We start from the raw sequence: 19,610 nt of genomic DNA on the forward strand, positions 1-19,610 counted from the left end.
CCCCTATGACCCTCCTCCAAGCCTCAGTTAGGTTTTTGTGCCTGTCCGAGCAGGGTGCAATCTAGGTGGCTCTCCTAAAGAGCTGCTTAGAAAAAGTTTTTAGGTTTTTTATTTTACAGTGAGTCCTGCTGGCAACAGGCTCACTGCAACGAGGGACTTAGGGGAGAAGAAGTGAACTCACCTGCGTGCAGGATGGATTGGCTTCTTAGGCTACTGGACACCATTAGCTCCAGAGGGATCGAACACAGGCCCAGCCATGGAGTCCGGTCCCGGAGCCGCGCCGCCGACCCCCTTGCAGATGCCGAAAAGTGAAGAGGTCCAGAAACCGGCGGCAGAAGACTTTTCAGTCTTCATGAGGTAGCGCACAGCACTGCAGCTGTGCGCCATTGTTGTCACACACTTCACACCAGCGGTCACGGAGGGTGCAGGGCGCTGCGGGGGGCGCCCTGGGCAGCAATGAGAATACCTTGTTCTGGCTAAAAAATACATCACATATAGCCCCTGGGGCTATATGGATGTATTTAACCCCTGCCAGGTCTCACAAACACCGGAGAAGAGCCCGCCGAAATAGGGGGCGGGGCCTATCTCCTCAGCACACAGCGCCATTTTCCTGCTCAGCTCCGCTGCGAGGAAGGCTCCCAGGACTCTCCCCTGCACTGCACTACAGAAACAGGGTAAAACAGAGAGGGGGGGGGCACTTTTTTGGCGTTTTTTGATATATTAAGCTGCTATAAGGGAGACAACACTTCTATAGGGTTGTTCCTATATATTTATAGCGCTTGGGTGTGTGCTGGCAAACTCTCCCTCTGTCTCCCCAAAGGGCTAGTGGGGTCCTGTCTTCGATAAGAGCATTCCCTGTGTGTCGGTACGTGTGTGTCGGTACGTGTGTGTCGGCATGTATGAGGACGATGTTGGTGTGGAGGCGGAGCAATTGCCGGTAATGGTGATGTCACCCCCTAGGGAGTCGACACCGGAATGGATGGCTTTGTTTATGGAATTACGTGATAATGTCAGCACATTACAAAAATCAGTTGACGACATGAGACGGCCGGCAAACCAGTTAGTACCTGTACAGGCGTCTCAGACACCGTCAGGGGCTGTAAAACGCCCTTTACCTCATTCGGTCGACCCAGACACGGACACCGAATCTAGTGTCGACGGTGAAGAAACAAACGTATTTTCCAGTAGGGCCACACGTTATATGATCACGGCAATGAAGGAGGCTTTGCATATCTCTGATACTGCATGTACCACAAAAAGGGGTATTATGTGGGGTCTGAAAAAACTACCTGTAGTTTTTCCTGAATCAGACGAATTGAATGAAGTGTGTGATGAAGCGTGGGTTAACCCCGATAGAAAACTGCTAATTTCAAAGAAGTTATTGGCATTATATCCTTTCCCGCCAGAGGTTAGGGCGCGCTGGAAAACACCCCCTAGGGTGGATAAGGCGCTCACACGCTTATCAAAACAAGTGGCGTTACCGTCTCCTGAAACGGCCGCCCTCAAGGATCCAGCGGATAGGAGGATGGAAACTACCCTGAAAAGTATATACACTCATACTGGTGTTATACTGCGACCAGCCATCGCCTCTGCATGGATGTGCAGTGCTGGGGTGGTTTGGTCGGATTCCCTGACTGAAAATATTGATACCCTAGATAGGGACAGTATTTTATTGACTTTAGAGCAATTAAAGGATGCTTTTCTTTATATGCGAGATGCTCAGAGGGATATTTGCACTCTGGCATCGAGAGTAAGTGCGATGTCCATATCTGCCAGAAGAAGTTTATGGACGCGACAATGGTCAGGTGATGCGGATTCCAAACGGCATATGGAAGTATTGCCGTATAAGGGGGAGGAATTATTTGGGGTCGGTCTATCGGATTTGGTGGCCACGGCAACAGCCGGGAAATCCACCTTTTTACCTCAGGTCCCCTCCCAACAGAAAAAGACACCGTCTTTTCAGCCGCAGTCCTTTCGTTCCTATAGGAACAAGCGGGCGAAAGGACAGTCATATTTGCCCCGAGGCAAAGGAAAGGGTAAGAGAGTGCACCAAGCAGCTTCTTCCCAGGAGCAGAAGCCCCCCCCCCCCCGGCTTCTGCAAAGCCCTCAGCATGACGTTGGGGCTTTACAAGCGGACTCAGGGGCGGTGGGGGGTCGACTCAAGAATTTCAGCGCACAGTGGGCTCACTCACAGGTGGACCCCTGGATCCTGCAGATAGTATCTCAGGGTTACAGGTTGGAATTCGAGAAGTCTCCCCCTCGCCGGTTCCTAAAGTCTGCTCTGCCAACGTCTCCCTCAGACAGGGCGACGGTATTGGAAGCCATTCACAAGCTGTATTCTCAGCAGGTGATAGTCAAGGTACCCCTCCTACAACAGGGAAAGGGGTATTATTCCACACTATTTGTGGTACCGAAGCCGGACGGCTCGGTAAGACCTATTCTAAATCTGAAATCTTTGAACCTGTACATACGAAAATTCAAGTTCAAGATGGAGTCACTCAGAGCAGTGATAGCGAATCTGGAAGAAGGGGACTTTATGGTGTCCCTGGACATCAAGGATGCTTACCTGCAGACTTCCTCAGCAGACACGATCTACACCCGGGAGAGTGGGGACTTCATCCAGAAGTCTTCCACATGATTGTGAACCGTTGGGAAAAACCAAAGGTGGATATGATGGCGTCTCGCCTCAACAAAAAACTGGACAGGTATTGCGCCAGGTCAAGAGACCCTCAGGCAATAGCTGTGGACGCTCTGGTAACACCGTGGGTGTTCCAGTCAGTGTATGTGTTTCCTCCTCTGCCTCTCATACCAAAAGTACTGAGAATTATACGGCAAAGGGGAGTAAGAACGATACTCGTGGCTCCGGATTGGCCAAGAAGAACTTGGTAGCCGGAACTTCAGGAGATGCTCACGGAAGATCCGTGGCCTCTACCTCTAAGACGGGACCTGCTTCAGCAGGGACCGTGTCTATTCCAAGACTTACCGTGGCTGCGTTTGACGGCATGGCGGTTGAACGCCGAATTCTAAGGGAAAAAGGCATTCCGGAAGAGGTCATTCCTACACTGGTAAAAGCCAGGAAGGAGGTGACTGCACAACATTATCACCGCATTTGGAGAAAATATGTTGCGTGGTGTGAGGCCAGGAAGGCCCCCACGGAGGAATTTCAATTGGGTCGATTCCTACATTTCCTGTAAACAGGATTGTCTATGGGCCTCAAATTGGGGTCCATTAAGGTTCAAATTTCGGCCCTGTCGATTTTCTTCCAGAAAGAATTGGCTTCAGTTCCTGAAGTCCAGACTTTTGTAAAAGGAGTACTACATATACAGCCCCCGGTTGTGCCCCCAGTGGCTCCGTGGGACCTTAATGTAGTTTTGGATTTTCTCAAATCCCATTGGTTTGAGCCACTCAAATCGGTGGATTTGAAATATCTTTCATGGAAAGTAACCATGCTACTGGCCCTGGCTTCAGCCAGGAGAGTGTCAGAATTGGCGGCTTTATCGTATAAAAGCCCATATCTGATTTTCCATTCGGACAGGGCAGAACTGCGGACGCGTCCTCAGTTTCTGCCTAAGGTGGTGTCAGCGTTTCACCTGAACCAGCCTATTGTGGTGCCTGCGGCTACTAGCGATTTGGAGGATTCCAAGTTGCTGGACGTTGTCAGGGCATTGAAAATATATATTTCAAGGACGGCTGGAGTCAGAAAATCTGACTCGCTGTTTATACTGTATGCACCCAACAAGCTGGGTGCTCCTGCTTCTAAGCAGACGATTGCTCGTTGGATTTGTAGCACAATTCAACTTGCACATTCTGTGGCAGGCCTGCCACAGCCTAAATCTGTCAAGGCCCATTCCACAAGGAAGGTGGGCTCATCCTGGGCGGCTGCCCGAGGGGTCTCGGCATTACAACTCTGCCGAGCAGCTACGTGGTCGGGGGAGAACACGTTTGTAAAATTCTACAAATTTGATACCCTGGCTAAAGAGGACCTGGAGTTCTCTCATTCGGTGCTGCAGAGTCATCCGCACTCTCCCGCCCGTTTGGGAGCTTTGGTATAATCCCCATGGTCCTGACGGAGTCCCCAGCATCCACTAGGACGTCAGAGAAAATAAGATTTTACTTACCGATAAATCTATTTCTCGTAGTCCGTAGTGGATGCTGGGCGCCCATCCCAAGTGCGGATTGTCTGCAATACTTGTACATAGTTATTGTTACAAAAAAATCGGGTTGTTATTATTGTGAGCCGTCTGTTCAGAGGCTCCTACGTTTGTCATACTGTTAACTGGGTTCAGATCACAAGTTGTACGGTGTGATTGGTGTGGCTGGTATGAGTCTTACCCGGGATTCAAAATCCTTCCTTATTGTGTACGCTCGTCCGGGCACAGTATCCTAACTGAGGCTTGGAGGAGGGTCATAGGGGGAGGAGCCAGTGCACACCACCTGATCCTAAAGCTTTATTTTTGTGCCCTGTCTCCTGCGGAGCCGCTAATCCCCATGGTCCTGACGGAGTCCCCAGCATCCACTACGAACTACGAGAAATAGATTTATCGGTAAGTAAAATCTTATTTTTTTGGTCGAATCAGGATTTGACCTATTCAATGAAGTTGCCGTTTTTCAGACTTCCGACTTGTCAGAAAACACATGGACTGGCGGATTAGCTGCGGATCCACGAGTTTTCTCGAATTAGCGGCCAATTCCGACAGGTTTTTGGCATGTTTTCGACAGTGCTGATCCGACTTCAAAAAAAGTCGGATCAGCATTGTTGAAAATGGGCAAAACCTGTCGGAAATGCCCGCTAATTGAATACTGACCTGTCAGATCCTCTCCGTCGGAGAGGATCCGACAGGCATTGAGTAGACCCCTAAGACACAATTTTGAGTAAAAAGACGCCCGGCATGATCAGTCACGTAGGAACTGGCATGTCGCTCAACGTGCCAGGCGTCACATGGCATATCGAGGCTAGTTGTATAAGGACACATCTGTAAAACTCTGTTCTTTCCCCTTCAGTTACTTTAGACAATCACTCTGCATTTTTTTGTTTGATTACCTTCCTCATCCCCAAAACAATAATTTTTCTTCAGAAATGTAGGCCACAATGTCCTCTATCAATTACAGATACAATTTATGGTTAGGTATGCATGCAGTTTTTTTTTTTTGTTTTTTTGTAAATTGACTTCTGTGGAATTCAGTTAGCAGCAATAACTCGTTTTCTCTTACGTCCTAGAGGATGCTGGGGACTCCGTAAGGACCATGGGGATAGACGGGCTCCGCAGGAGACATGGGCACTAAAAATAACTTTAGATATGGGTGTGCACTGGCTCCTCCCTCTATGCCCTTCCTCCAGACCTCAGTTTGATACTGTGCCCAGAGGAGACTGGGTGCACTACAGGGAGCTCTCCTGAGTTTCTCTGAAAGAAAGAATTTTGTTAGGTGTTTTTATTTTCAGGGAGCCCTGCTGGCCACAGGCTCCCTGCATCAAGGGACTGAGGAGAGAGAAGCAGACCTACTTAAATGCTAGGCTCTGCTTCTTAGGCTACTGGACACCATTAGCTCCAGAGGGAGTCGGAACGCAGGTCTCCCCTCGCAGTTCGTCCCGGAGCCGCGCCACCGTCGTCCTCCTCACAGAGCTGGAAGATAGAAGCCGGGTGAGTATGAGAAGATAGAAGACTTCAGAGGCGGCAGAAGACTTCAGATCTTCTCTGAGGTAACGCTGCGCGCCATTGCTCCCACACACAACACACACGGCAGGCACTGATGGGCGCCCTGGGCAGCAATTTTAAACCTCTAGGACTGGCCAAAATATATATAGGCTCTGAGGGCTGTATATAGGAAATCCCCCGCCAGTTTTTTAAAGAAATCAAGTGGGACCGAAGCCCCCCGCTGAGGGGGCGGAGCTTGATCCCTCAGCACTAACCAGCGCCATTTTCTCCACAGCACACCGCTGAGAAGCTGGCTCCCCGGACTCTCCCCTGCTGAACATGGTGACAGAGGGTTTTAAAGAAGGGGAGTGGGGGGGGGGGGGCGGCACATAATTTTATGCAGTAAATATATATATAATAAAAGCGCTATATCTATCTGGGAATTTTTTCCAAGGTCATTGGCGCTGTGTGTGTGCTGGCATACTCTCTCTCTGTCTCTCCAAAGGGCCTTGTTGGAGAACTGTCTCCAGATTAGAGATTTCCCTGAGTGTGTGGGGTGTCGGTACGCGTATGTCGGCATGTCTGAAGCGGAAGGCTCTTCTAGGGAGGAGGTGGAGCAAATGAGGGTGGTGTCTCCGTCTGCAACGCCGACACCTGACTGGTTGGATATGTGGAATGTTTTAAATGCAAATGTGAGTTTATTACACAAAAGGTTGGACAAAGCAGAGTCCAGGGAATGTACAGGGAGTCAAGCCCTGCCTTTCACTATGTCGCAGGGACCTTCTGGGTCTCCAAAGCGCCCACTATCCCAAGTAGTAGACACTGATACCGACACGGATTCTGACTCCAGTGTCGACTCCAATGATGCGAAGTTGCAGCCAAAATTGGCTAAAAGTATTCATTATATGATTATTGCAATAAAAGATGTGTTGCATATCACGGATGACCCCTCTGTACCGGACACGAGAGTCCACATGTTTAAAGAAAAGAAGCCTGAGGTTACTTTTCCCCCTTCACATGAGCTAAATGAGTTGTTTGAAAGGGCTTGGGAAACTCCAGACAAGAAACTGCAGATTCCCAAAAGGATTCTTATGGCGTATCCTTTCCCGCCTAAGGACAGGATACGGTGGGAATCCTCCCCAAGGGTGGACAAAGCGTTGACACGCTTATCCAAAAAGGTAGTGCTGCAATCTCAAGATACCGCAACCCTCAAGAATCCTGCTGATCGCAGGCAGGAGACTACCTTGAAGTCAATTTACACACATACTGGTACATTACTCAGACCGGCGATAGCGTCGGCTTGGGTTTGCAGCGCTGTAGCAGCGTGAACAGATACCTTATCTGCTGATATTGATACGCTGGATAAGGAAACCATTTTATTGACCCTGGGTCATATTAAGGATGCTGTCCTATATATGAGGGATGCTCAGAGAGACGTTAGCCTACTGGGTTCCAGAGCCAACGCTATGGCGATTTCTGCTAAGCGAGCCCTATAGACCCGACAATAGACGGGTGATGCCGACTCAGAGGCATATGGAGGTTTTGCCTTACAAGGGTGAGGAATTGTTTGGGGAAGGTCTCACGGACCTGGTTTCCACAGCTACTGCAGGTAAATCAACTTTTTTGCCTTATGTTTCCTCACAGCCTAAGAAAACGCCACATTATCAGATGCAGTCCTTTCGGTCGCATAAATCCAAGAGAGTACGGGGATTTTCCTTTCTTGCCAGAGGTAAGGGCAAGGGGAAAAAGCTGCCAACTACAGCTAGTTCCCAGGAGCATAAGTCCTCCCCGGCTTCTACAAAATCCACTGCATGACGCTGAGGCTCCGCTGAGGGAGTCCACCCCAGTGGGGGCACGTCTTCGACTTTTCAGCCATGTCTGGGTTCAATCACAGGTGGATCCCTGGGCAATAGACATTGTTTCCCAGGGTTACAGGCTGGAATTCGAACACGTGCCTCCTCGCCGGTTTTTCAAATCGGCCCTACCGGCTTCTTCCCCAGAGAGGGAGGTAGTTTTAAATGCGATTCAAAAATTGTCTCTTCAACAAGTGGTGGTCAAAGTTCCCCTGCTTCAGCAGGGGATGGGGTATTACTCAACCCTGTTTGTGGTCCCGAAACCGGATGGTTCGGTCAGACCCATTCTGAATTTAAAATCCTTAAACCTATACTTAAAAAGGTTCAAGTTCAAGATGGAATTGCTCAGAGCGGTCATCGCCAGCCTGGAGGGAGATTATATGGTGTCCCTGGACATAAAGGATGCATACCTTCATGTCCCCATATATCCTCCTCATCAGGCGTTCCTGAGATTTGCTGTACAGGATTGTCATTACCAATTTCAGACGTTGTCGTTTGGGCTATCCACGGCCCCGAGGGTTTTCACCAAGGTAATGGCGGAAATGATGGTGCTCCTGCGCCGCAGGGTGTCACAATTATCCCGTACTTAAACGATCTCCTAATAAATCGAGATCAAGAGAGCAGTTGCTGAACAGCGTATCACTCTCCCTGAGGGTGTTGCAGCAACACGGCTGGATTCTCAATCTCCCAAAGTCACAGTTGGTTCCAACGACCCGTTTGCCTTTCTTATGCATGATTCTGGATACAGAACAGAAAAGGGTTTTTCTCCCGATGGAAAAGGCCCAGGAACTCCAGAGCTTGGTCAGGGACCTGTTGAAGCCGAAAAGGGTGTCGGTCCATCAATGCACTCGAGTTCTGGGAAAGATGGTGGCGAGGCCATTCCATTCGGCAGGTTCCATGCGAGGACTTTTCAGTGGGACCTTCTGGACAAGTGGTCCGGGTCACATCTACATATACATCAGATGATCAGCCTGTCCCCAAGGGCCAGGGTATCTCTCCCGTGGTGGCTGCAGAGTGCTCACCTTCTAGAGGGTCGCAGGTTCGGCATTCAGGACTGGGTTCTGCTAACCACGGACGCGAGCCTCCGAGGATGGGGAGCAATCACACAGGGAAGAAACTTCCAAGGTCTGTGGTCAAGCCAGGAGGCTTGTCTACACATCAACGTACTGGAATTAAGGGCCATATACAACGGCCTTCGTCAAGCGGAGAATTTGCTTCGTGACCTACCGTTTCTGATTCAGTCAGACAACATCACCGCAGTGGCTCATGTAAACCGCCAAGGCGGAACAAAGAGCAGAGTGGCAATGGCAGAAGCCACCAGGATTCTTCGCTGGGCGGAAAATCATGTAAGTGCTCTGACAGCGGTCTTCATTCCGGGAGTGGACAACTGGGAAGCAGACTTCCTCAGCAGACACGATCTACATCCCGAAGAGTGGGGACTTCATCAGGAAGTCTTTGCAGAGATTACAAGTCAGTGGGGACTGCCTCAAATAGACATGATGGCGTCACGCCTCAACATAAAGCTTCCGAGATATTGCGCCAGATCAAGGGACCCTCTGGCGGTAGCAGTGGACACCCTGGTGACACCGTGGGTGTTCCAGTCGGTCTATGTGTTCCCTCCTCTTCCTCTCATCTCAAAAGATATTGAGAATCATAAGACGAAGAGGAGTACAGACAATTCTCATTGTTCCAGATTGGCCTCGAAGGGCCTGGTATCCGGATCTGCAGGAAATGCTCACAGAAGATCCGTGGCCTCTTCCTCTCAGAGAGGACCGGTTGCAACAGGGGCCCTGTCTATTCCAAGACTTACCGCGGCTGCGTTTGACGGCTTGGCGGATGAACGCCGGATCCTAGCTGAAAAGGGCATTCCGGATGAGGTCATTCCTACGCTGATAAAGGCTAGGAAGGAGGTGACGGCGAAACATTATCACCATATTTAGAGGAAGTATGTGTCTTGGTGTGAGTCCAAGAATGCTCCTCCGGAAGAATTCCATCTGGGCCGTTTTCTTCACTTCCTCCAGACAGGAGTGAATTTGGGCCTAAAATTAGGCTCCATTAAAGTTCAGATTTCGGCTCTATACATTTTCTTTCAGAAGGAATTGGCTTCTCTCCCAGAAGTCCAGACTTTTGTGAAGGGAGTGCTGCATATCCAGCCTCCTTTTGTGCCTCCAGTGGCACCATGGGACCTTAACGTGTTGTTACCGTTCCTTAAGTCTCACTGGTTTGAGCCGCTTCAAACGGTGGAATTAAAGTATCTTACTTGGAAGGTGGTCATGTTGTTGGCCTTGGCATCTGCTAGGAGAGTATCTGAGTTAGCGGCTTAGTCTCACAAAAGCCCCTGTCTGATTTTCCATGAGGATAGGGCTGAGTTGCGGACTCGTCCTCAATTTTTGCCGAAGGTGGTTTCCTCTTTTCATATGAACCAACCTATTGTGGTGCCTGTGGCTATGCGGGACTTGGAGGATTCCGAGTCCTTTGATGTGGTCAGGGTATTGAAAATGTATGTAGCCAGAACGGCTCGGGTTAGGAAAACAGAGGCACTGTTTGTCCTGTATGCAGCCAACAAGGTTGGCGTTCCTGCTTCTAAGCAGACTATTGCTCGCTGGATCTGTAATACGATTCAGCAAGCTCATTCTACGGCTGGATTGCCGTTACCAAATTCAGTAAAGGCCCATTCCACTAGGAAGGTGGGCTCTTCTTGGGCGGCTGCCCGAGGCGTCTCGGCTTTACAGCTGTGCCGAGCGGCGACTTGGTCGGGTTCAAACACCTTTGCGAAATTCTACAAGTTTGATACCCTGGCTGATGAGGACCTCATGTTTGCCCATTCGGTGCTGCAGAGTCATCCGCACTCTCCCGCCCGCTTTGGAGCTTTGGTATAATCTCCATGGTCCTTACGGAGTCCCCATCATCCTCTAGGACGGAAGAGAAAATAAGATTTTAAACCTACCGGTAAATCTTTTTCTCCTAGTCCGTAGAGGATGCTGGGCGCCAGGACCGTAACTAGGTGTGGGCCAGTGGTGCGTTGCACACAGCGCATCTGCACTGTGGGTGCATCCACTGGCCCACATGTGACATACTGTACATAGGCATGTGAAGAGTACCTGCTGCTCTGTGTAGGGACTAGGGAGGGTTTGTGCCGGCTTGCTGCTGTCTACTGCGGGGGAAGGGTGGGGGGATAGGATAAGGATAATGCTGAGAGGGTGTGGTGGTGGCAGGCAGTGTCTGTGCTTTCCCTATACTGCCCAGTGCCCTCATAATAAATATACACCATATCCTATGTGTGTGTATGTGTGTGTGTGTGTATATATATATATATATATATATATATATATATATATATATATATATATATAACTGGAGGGATGTAAGACCTTTCTCGCACTACAAGTGTGGGTAGCTACACCTTAGGGAAAAATACCCCCTGTTAGATGGGATATGAAGTTATGAACAATATAGAAAAAAGATTTCCCCAGGGAGCTTCTTTGGTATGTACAAGTTTGTTAAGTACTGATACAATATTATAAATAAATAAAAATGTATTCTTTAAAACATACAGTTGGTAAAAACTGTTTACAATTTGCCCAAGATGACAATAAATGATATTTGTACAGACAATGGTTAGCTGGTATTAATCCATTTCAGTCAAAACCACATAGGAGATATTCTTTCTTGTAGAAATGACAGAATCACTGTCTTAAGCCAACGCGTTTCGTCCTACAGACTTCATCAGGGGTTTAATATAATCAAAGGATCACAATATGAGCATATATCTTTTGTGTCTTCAAAAGGCAATTTAACAATATCTAATTTCAATCGATATTCCATACGGTGAAATCTGGTCCAACACCATTTTTTAATATTGTTAAATTGCCTTTTGAAGACACGAAAGATATATGTTCATATTGTGATCCTTTGATTATATTAAACCCCTGATGAAGTCTATAGGACGAAACGCGTTGGGTTAAGACAGTGATTCTGTCATTTCTACAAGAAAGAATATCTCCTATGTGGTTTTGACTGAAATGGATTAATACCAGCTAACCATTGTCTGTACAAATATCATTTATTGTCATCTTGGGCAAATTGTAAACAGTTTTTACCAACTGCATGTCTTAAAGAATAAAAAATGTTTTATTTATAATATTGTAAGAAGCTCCCTGGGGAAATCTTTTTTTTTTTTATATATATATATATATATATATATATATATATATATATATATATATATATATATATATATATATATATATATATATATTATGGCACTCATAAATATATACTGTGCCCAATAGCGGAAATACCGATCTGCGACCAGAGTGGTCGCTTAGGGCCCAGTAGGTTCCAGGGGCGCGGGCCGTTAACAGAGCTGTTTAATGACATACATTTTTACATCCAGACAGCAGGCCCCAGCAGACTGTCAGCGCATTGATTGGAGTGTGACAGCTGCCATGTGCCTTCTCCACCTCCAGGGCTCTGCTGTCCACCATATGGTAATTTTATGGCTACATCTGACTTCTCACATAACATGCCCGGCACAGAGAGTGAGGAGCCAAGTAGATGCTGAGGTGCGCTGGCGTCCCACCCTGCACCCATCGTACACAGGTTGCAGGGACATCTACAACCCATCGCACCTAAAAGAGAGCTGTCTTCAGTTAAGAGAGGAGTGACAAGTACGGCCATGCATAAACTGTGCTTCCACTCTGTAGCTCACCAACGGAGACTGGCGGGGAGTGCTGATATACCCACCTCCCTACAGACACCAGAAGATGGAGTCACCAGCCACAGCATCATACCAGGGGACAGAGTGGGAAGCACCTGCATACCTATGTGTAACTATTTGTGGTGTAATGTGAATTGGTATTATTTTGTGGTCATGCCCCTTCCCGACGAAGCCTTCCCTCTATATTTTTGGAATGCGCCTACTGAGGGGAGGGGGGGGGGGGGCGATGCTGTTTCTTGCACACAGAGCTAAAATGTCTAGTTACGGCACTGCTGGGCGCCCGTCCCAGTGCTGCGGACTACTCTCTACAAGACTTGTATATAGTTGTTGCTTGTATAAGGGTTATGTTACTTTTTTGATCAGTCTTTGACTGATGCTGTTTTGTTTCATACTGTTAACTGGTTCGTATGTTCCAAGTTGTACGGTGTGGATGGTGTGGGCTGGTATGAATCTTGCCCTTAGATTATCAAAATCCTTTCCTCGTACTGTCCGTCTCCTCTGGGTACAGTTTCTCTAACTGAGGTCTGGAGGAGGGGCATAGAGGGAGGAGCCAGTGCACACCCATATCTAAAGTTCTTTTTAGTGCCCATGTCTCCTGCGGAGCCCGTCTATCCCCATGGTCCTTACGGAGTCCCCAGCATCCTCTACGGACTAGGAGAGAAAGATTTACCGGTAGGTTTAAAATCTTATTTTCGTGTGTAAAACAGGCCTTTATTGCTACTTAACTGAAAATGCAGCTATTCAATTATCTTTGAAAAATGTACATGCAATAATTCTCCCTAGGTTTAACGGGGGTTTCTTTTCTTAAGCCTCCTGAGCAGGTGAAATCCCCTTTATTAAAATAAAAATGTCGTGATTTGGTTCAGAAACAGTGGGACAACCCCCTTAATGAGTAATAAGGCACTTCATTTTTTTTATTTTGCTTAATTTGACCAATAATGACATGTTACTTTTGGGGTGAAAAAATGAAAAGTGCATTATAATGGGTTTCAAGATATGGAAAAGGTATTTTTAGGCTTACAGGTGGGAGTTTAATGTGTTAAGTTTTTAAAGAGAAGTCACTTAAATGACACTAAAACCTACTACAGGGTTGAGTATCCCTTATCCAAAATTCAGAATAACACATTTGTGGATCCCCTACTGAGAAAATGACACACATATATGTATATTATATATCTATATAATATAGCTATATACACATAATATACTGTATATGTCATTATCTCAGTAGGGGACCCAAAAATGTGGGATTTTGAATAAGGGATAAACAACCTGTAATAACCCTTTTCCACTGACTTAAAAATTCTATCTTTTTGCACTTGAACACAAAACCCGGGATTTTGGTTAGTGGAAAAAGATGTCCATCATCCCAGCAAATTCCTGGGTCTCAGCTGCGTGACCCTGGTTGGGGGCAGGAAAGTGGGTGGTATTGGCATTTTTCTACACCCCTAATTTAATGAGCAAACTTATTTTGCAGAAAAACACTTTCTATCGTTTTTCACTTTCATAATAATGCATGTAACAGCCATTTGACACCTTTTAATAACCCCAGATATGTTTTTAATGGTCAATAATAGACTTCTCTAATGTTATCCTATGTTAGTTTGCCTCCGTTCTTCAGGGTCCATAGGTATCCACAGTGATCACCTTTGGGTATGCTGGTGGAGACCATGATAGGCACTGAACCGTCTCCCTTCATACCCCGCCCACAGCTCACGCTCTTCAGTTTTTGTTTGGTGCCAGCAGTATATGGACACCGTTTAGCAGGGGGTTGCTTTATGCAGTGCAAACTTTTCTTTTCATGTGTTATTTTATTTTAATGTTTGTTACATTGAGTGAGCGGTGCTAGTCAGTCTTTTGGACACTAGTGCTGCTGCTCCATTACACCCGCTGGAGCCGCGACTCCAGCTACGGCGAGGAACCTTCGGCAGGGGACTCCTGTACATCCTTTGCTAGCGGATATAGGCAGGTTTCCCAGTTTTCACCTACACTTAACATGGGTTTTGCTGGCAAGAATTATCGTCCGTATTCCGTTTTTGCTCATTTTTAATTCTAATAAACATGGGCTCACATAAAGGCGATGAGAGGAATCATCAGATGATATGTTGTTAGCACTAGAGATGAGCGGGTTCGGTTTCTCGGAAACCGAACCCCCCCGAACTTCACCCTTTTTACACGGGTCCGAGGCAGGTTCGAACCTTCCCGCCTTGCTCGGCTAACCCGAGCGCGCCGAACGTCATCATCCCGCTGTCGGATTCTCGCGAGATTCGGATTCTATATAAGCAGCCGCGCGTCGCCGCCATTTTCACTCGTGCATTGGAGATGATAGGGAGAGGACGTGGCTGGCGTCCTCTCCGTTTATTGTTGAAGTTGATTGCTTTATTGCTTAATTGTGGGGAGGACTGGGGAGCAGCTGTTAGGAGGAGTACAGTGCAGAGTTTTGGTGATCAGTGACCACCAGTTTTATCCGTTCTCTGCCTGAAAAAAACGCTCCATACCATATCTGTGCTCAGTGTGCTGCATAATATATCTGTGCTCACACTGCTTAATTGTGGGGACTGGGGAGCAGCTGTATTATATAGCAGGAGTACAGTGCAGAGTTTTGCTGACAGTGACCACCAGTATACGTTGTCTGCCTGAAAAACACTCCATATCTGTGCTCAGTGTGCTGCTTTATTGTGGGGACTGGGGACCACCAGTATAATTAATATTATATAGGAGGAGTACAGTGCAGAGTTTTGCTGACCAGTGACCACCAGTATACTATATATAGCAGTACGGTAGGCCACTGCTGTACCTACCTCTGTGTCGTCATCCATTAAGTATACTATCCATCTACATTCTATACCTGTGGTACATTTTAGTTTTGCAGTTTGCTGACACAGTGACCACCAGTATACTATATATAGCAGTACGGTAGGCCACTGCTGTACCTACCTCTGTGTCGTCATTCATTAAGTATACTATCCATCTACATTCTATACCTGTGGTGCGCCTCTTTTTTTTCTTTGCATAATGTGCTGTTTGGGGACAATTTTTTTGAAGTGCCATCCTGTCTTGACACTGCAGTGCCACTCCTAGATGGGCCAGGTGTTTGTGTCGGCCACTTGTGTCGCTTAGCTTAGTCACACAGCGACCTTGGTGCGCCTCTTTTTTTCTTTGCATCATGTGCTGTTTGGGGACAATTTTTTTGAAGTGCCATCCTGTCTTGATTGACACTGCAGTGCCACTCCTATATGGGCCAGGTGTTTGTTTTGGCCACTTGTGTCGCTTAGCTTAGTCACACAGCGACCTTGGTGCGCCTCTTTTTTTCTTTGCATCATGTGCTGTTTGGGGACAATTTTTTTGAAGTGCCATCCTGCCTGACACTGCAGTGCCACTCCTAGATGGGCCAGGTGTTTGTGTCGGCCACTTGTGTCACTTAGCTTAGCCATCCAGCGACCTCGGTGCAAATTTTTTAGGGTTTTTTGAAAAAAACACCCGAATCCAAAACACACCCGAATCCAACAAAAAAATTTCGGTGAGGTTTTGCCAAAACGCGTCCAAATCCAAAACACGGCCGCAGAACCGAATCCAAAACACAAAACCCGAAAAATGTCCGGTGCATATCACTAGTTAGCACGCATTAGCTTGATGCTTATCGAGGATAATTGAGTTTTGTGATCACAAACTCGAATGGTAGTAATTTTTATTTTCTTTCACTTAAAATCTACTTTATTAAATTGAAAATAAATGTAGAGTGAGAGGGATGTTTGGTTTATTTTGAGGGTAAGGCACATTTTCCAATTATGGTTCCCGCAGCAATGGACTCCAACATTAACATTTCGGGTTTACATTTTATATAAAATGTCAAAATAGATTTACCTCTTATGCATTTTATATAGAATTAGCTTTGCTTACTTAGTAGTTTTTTTGTAGTATCCATGGTATAATAGGGGAGTTATTTTTGTTTTAACTAAATAAAGGTACCTCTTCTAACCTATTTGTATCCTGCATATGTGCCTGTATATACCACTAGTTTGTAAATGACTGTCCAAATAATTGTGTTTATATTCAGGTGTGTCTAATGAAGCTCAGTTTGTATTCACTGTGCAAAGTATTGTAATGCCCCAGAAGCTCAAAGGAACATTGTCTTTTATAGTAAAGGTAAGTTATCTGAAAGTTTGTTCTGTATTCCATCATACTGATCTGATTTTAATAAAGCTTTTGAATAGATTAGTAGACTTAAGTTTCAGAATATTAACTTAACAATACCTCTTAACTAGTGTGTTGCTCCTTAACGATTCAAGTTACAAAACATTTCATAAAATCTATCCCTACACCTTCCAAGGGGACTTACAAATTCCATTATTACTTTTCTGTATTGCCATACAGCAAGCCGCCTTCTTACACATGACTCAGATATAGTATGGGTGCCATCTCTGAAGAAGGGGCAAAGAGCTTATTCTAGTCTGTCTCTCCATGTTATAGCATAGGCAAACACCAACCAGAGATAAACTCCTGGCTGTGTGGGTACATGGTGTTCCTTGCAATAGCCATAGTATATATGTGAGTCACTCTTGTACCTGCACAGTCTCAAGGACTTTGTCATATTAAACCACTATCATGGTAAATTTTGGTTCTGCTGTCATATTGAATGTGCATTGTCTTTGTTGCACACTTTTGTTCTAGACATGGCCTGTTATATACCTCACTTTTCCAGTGATGTACCTTTGACATGTATTTCTCTGGCTGGGTCCACAGTATTATCCACAGGATAACATAGGGATATGGTTGAGCGACAGCGGAAATGGCACCAACACTGTCACAAGCTTTCTGGCCTCCCAGGATGCATCGGGGCTTCACCATATAGTCCCGCCCACTGACTCAGTCAAATCCAGTTTTTTGCTTGGTGCGACAGGAAGCCGTATGGTTAAAGGGCTGATGTGAATAAAGCAGCCTGAACCTTTTATTATGTTATTTTTATAGACTTACTATGTTTTTTGAGCGACTTTTCTTAACAGCGTCTTACACGCATACTGGAAAGAGTCGCTCCAACAACTCCCCACCGGGTCGCAACAACGCTTACCTTCGCGGTACAGTGCTGTCTCGACGGGCGTCTGTGTCGGATGTTCTAGCAGGTCCAGCAGACGTAACCAGGCTGTGGCCGGAGCATGGGGGGGAAGGTAAGTCTATGGAATTCCTTTTACTAGAGGGGTCCGGACACAGCTACACTGTATTGGTGGAGACTACAAACAGTGTGTTGATGCGCCGAACATCTCGAGTGCGACAGCGCTATGCTCTAGGGATCATAGGCGCCAGGACTAGGTAGAGGACGCGATCCTTAGCGTTTAAGTCAACAGGGTGATTCAGACGCTCTCCTGGCCACCCCTCTTCCGAGTTCATGACCAGTTTCCGCGTGTCTCCCGTCCATGAACTAAATGACCTCACTTCCGTCTCAGACGCTACCACGAGGGTGCTCGGTCGCAGCTTAGACGCTACGGTTGTGTACACTAGAGATCCCGCCTAGACCGAGTTGCAGGCCTTAGCGTCTGCATACACGTGGAAGTCGCTGAGCATCCGTGTCAGTCAGTGAGCGACTGTGTCCGTTATCAGTTATCAGGAGCGGTAGTGTACATCAGTAGCGTCTGAATCCACTCAGCGTCTTGCGAGCGTATTTGCTTGGATATGGAAGTGTGGTGAGTCTCCCTGTATCCCGCTCTATGGAGGAAGGGTATACAGTACTAAAAATTCTCTTTACTTGTTAGTTTGAATTGTTAATTTTTAGTACATATTGCATATGAGATCTGTATAATTACTGTTGTTTCTACGTGTGATGTTTGAAAAAAACAGTTAAAAACAGAAGTACAATTTTCCTACTTACTTGTAAATTGTTATGGGGGTTGTATTCTCATATGAAAATGTTTAGTGCCTTAACATGTGACTGACTGCTAGTATGTGTGCTGACTTTTCTATGTTGTCAGTCCTGTTCTGACCCTCAATTCAGGTGCACGGCTGTGGTCAGGTTGTTCTCACTTCTATATATTCATATACTGTATAGGTGATTTTCAGGTACAAATTGTGTAGTCATTAACAGATTATTACCATGTCTGTGAGCGGCAAAGGTGACGAGGAGAATTTATCAAGCACATCCCTAACATGCTTATCTTGTAAGACAGGGTTAATTGGTTTGGACCAATTGGTCACTTATGAGGGGTTGTGTGCAAACTGTTTTGCTTTTCAGCAAAGTAAAAAACAGGAGTTGGTTCAACCACCAACAGAGCCACCATGGAATATGTTCGCAAAGACTTTATCTTCAATAGCGGACAGGTTAACTCCGGTAGCACCACCTCAAGAGTTAGGTTACACTATTAACCCATACATGCAACTCCCTTCCTACGGCTTGGTTCCAGTAGCCTCTACAAGTAACCAAGGGACAGGTAAGACTAAGACAGATGCGTCTATGTGGCAGACTACACAAGATGATACAACAGATGATGATACAGTTTATTCAAATACTCTGTATGATGATCAGTCGCAGAGTTTTAGTTCAGAGGATGTAGCTGAACTTATTGATGCTGTGAAGGCTGTTCTCTCTTTGGAAGAGCCAGCCAAGACGGTGTTAAAATCTAAAGCACCTGTGTTTAAACGAACAAAATCAGTTAAGACTGAATTCCCAGCGTCAGATGAGCTAAGGGAAATGATGGATGAGTCTTGGGCGACGCCCAGTAAACAATATAAGATTCCAAAGAGATGGGGATTCTTATTATCCATTCCCAGCTGTGGATTGTTCGAAAAGAGAAGTTCCTCCAAAAGTAGATGCACATGTACTGCGACTTGTGCATAAATCTGCTTTACCACTGTCATCTACCTCACTAAATGATGTCACAGACAGAAGGGTAGATAGCTTCATGAAAAATATATTTTCTCTTGTAGGAGCAGTGGTAAGACCTGCTATGGCTTCGGCCTGGGTAGCAAAGGCAATGGGCGAATGGATAGAGGAACTAGAGAATGGCATCTCTTCTCCTGATAGGGAGCAAGAGTATCATTTAAGCCGTTTAAGACAATCTGCCCAATACTTGGAAGAAGCAGCAATTGATATGGGTACAGTTGCTTCTAAAGCTTCAGCCTTGACAGTAGCCGCTCGCAGAGCAGTTTGGCTATGTACCAGGAAAGCAGATGCGGAAACCAAGAAAGAATTGGAAGCATTGCCTTTCATTGATAATATATTGTTTGGGAAACCATTATCTAATATCCTAGAATCAGAGGCTGAATCAAAGAAGGTCAGATTTCCGGCTACATATAACCCTAAGTCTAAGGGTTCAAAGTTTTGCTCATTTCGGTGGCAAAGCAAAAGCTAAAGAGGAGGCTAAGCAACCCCAGTTCAAAACCAGGGGTAAGAAGCAGTGGGCTAGCAAAAAGCCA

The 19,610-nt window shown here is 46.3% G+C and overlaps 1 protein-coding gene across 3 annotated transcripts in view; it reads left to right on the forward strand.

Moving 5' to 3' along the window:
* The window catches only part of AP3D1 (adaptor related protein complex 3 subunit delta 1), a 560,201-nt gene that overhangs the window by 513,072 nt on the left and 27,519 nt on the right, over positions 1 to 19,610 (forward strand). For all 3 annotated transcript variants that reach the window (XM_063914795.1, XM_063914794.1, XM_063914796.1), the window contains exon 29: positions 16,264 to 16,352. In XM_063914795.1, coding sequence (XP_063770865.1) covers positions 16,264 to 16,352 — 89 coding nt within the window. The remainder of the gene's footprint in view (positions 1 to 16,263; positions 16,353 to 19,610) is intronic.

The sequence above is a fragment of the Pseudophryne corroboree genome, chromosome 1 (genome assembly GCF_028390025.1).
Source record: "Pseudophryne corroboree isolate aPseCor3 chromosome 1, aPseCor3.hap2, whole genome shotgun sequence".
Lineage (NCBI taxonomy): Eukaryota > Metazoa > Chordata > Amphibia > Anura > Myobatrachidae > Pseudophryne > Pseudophryne corroboree.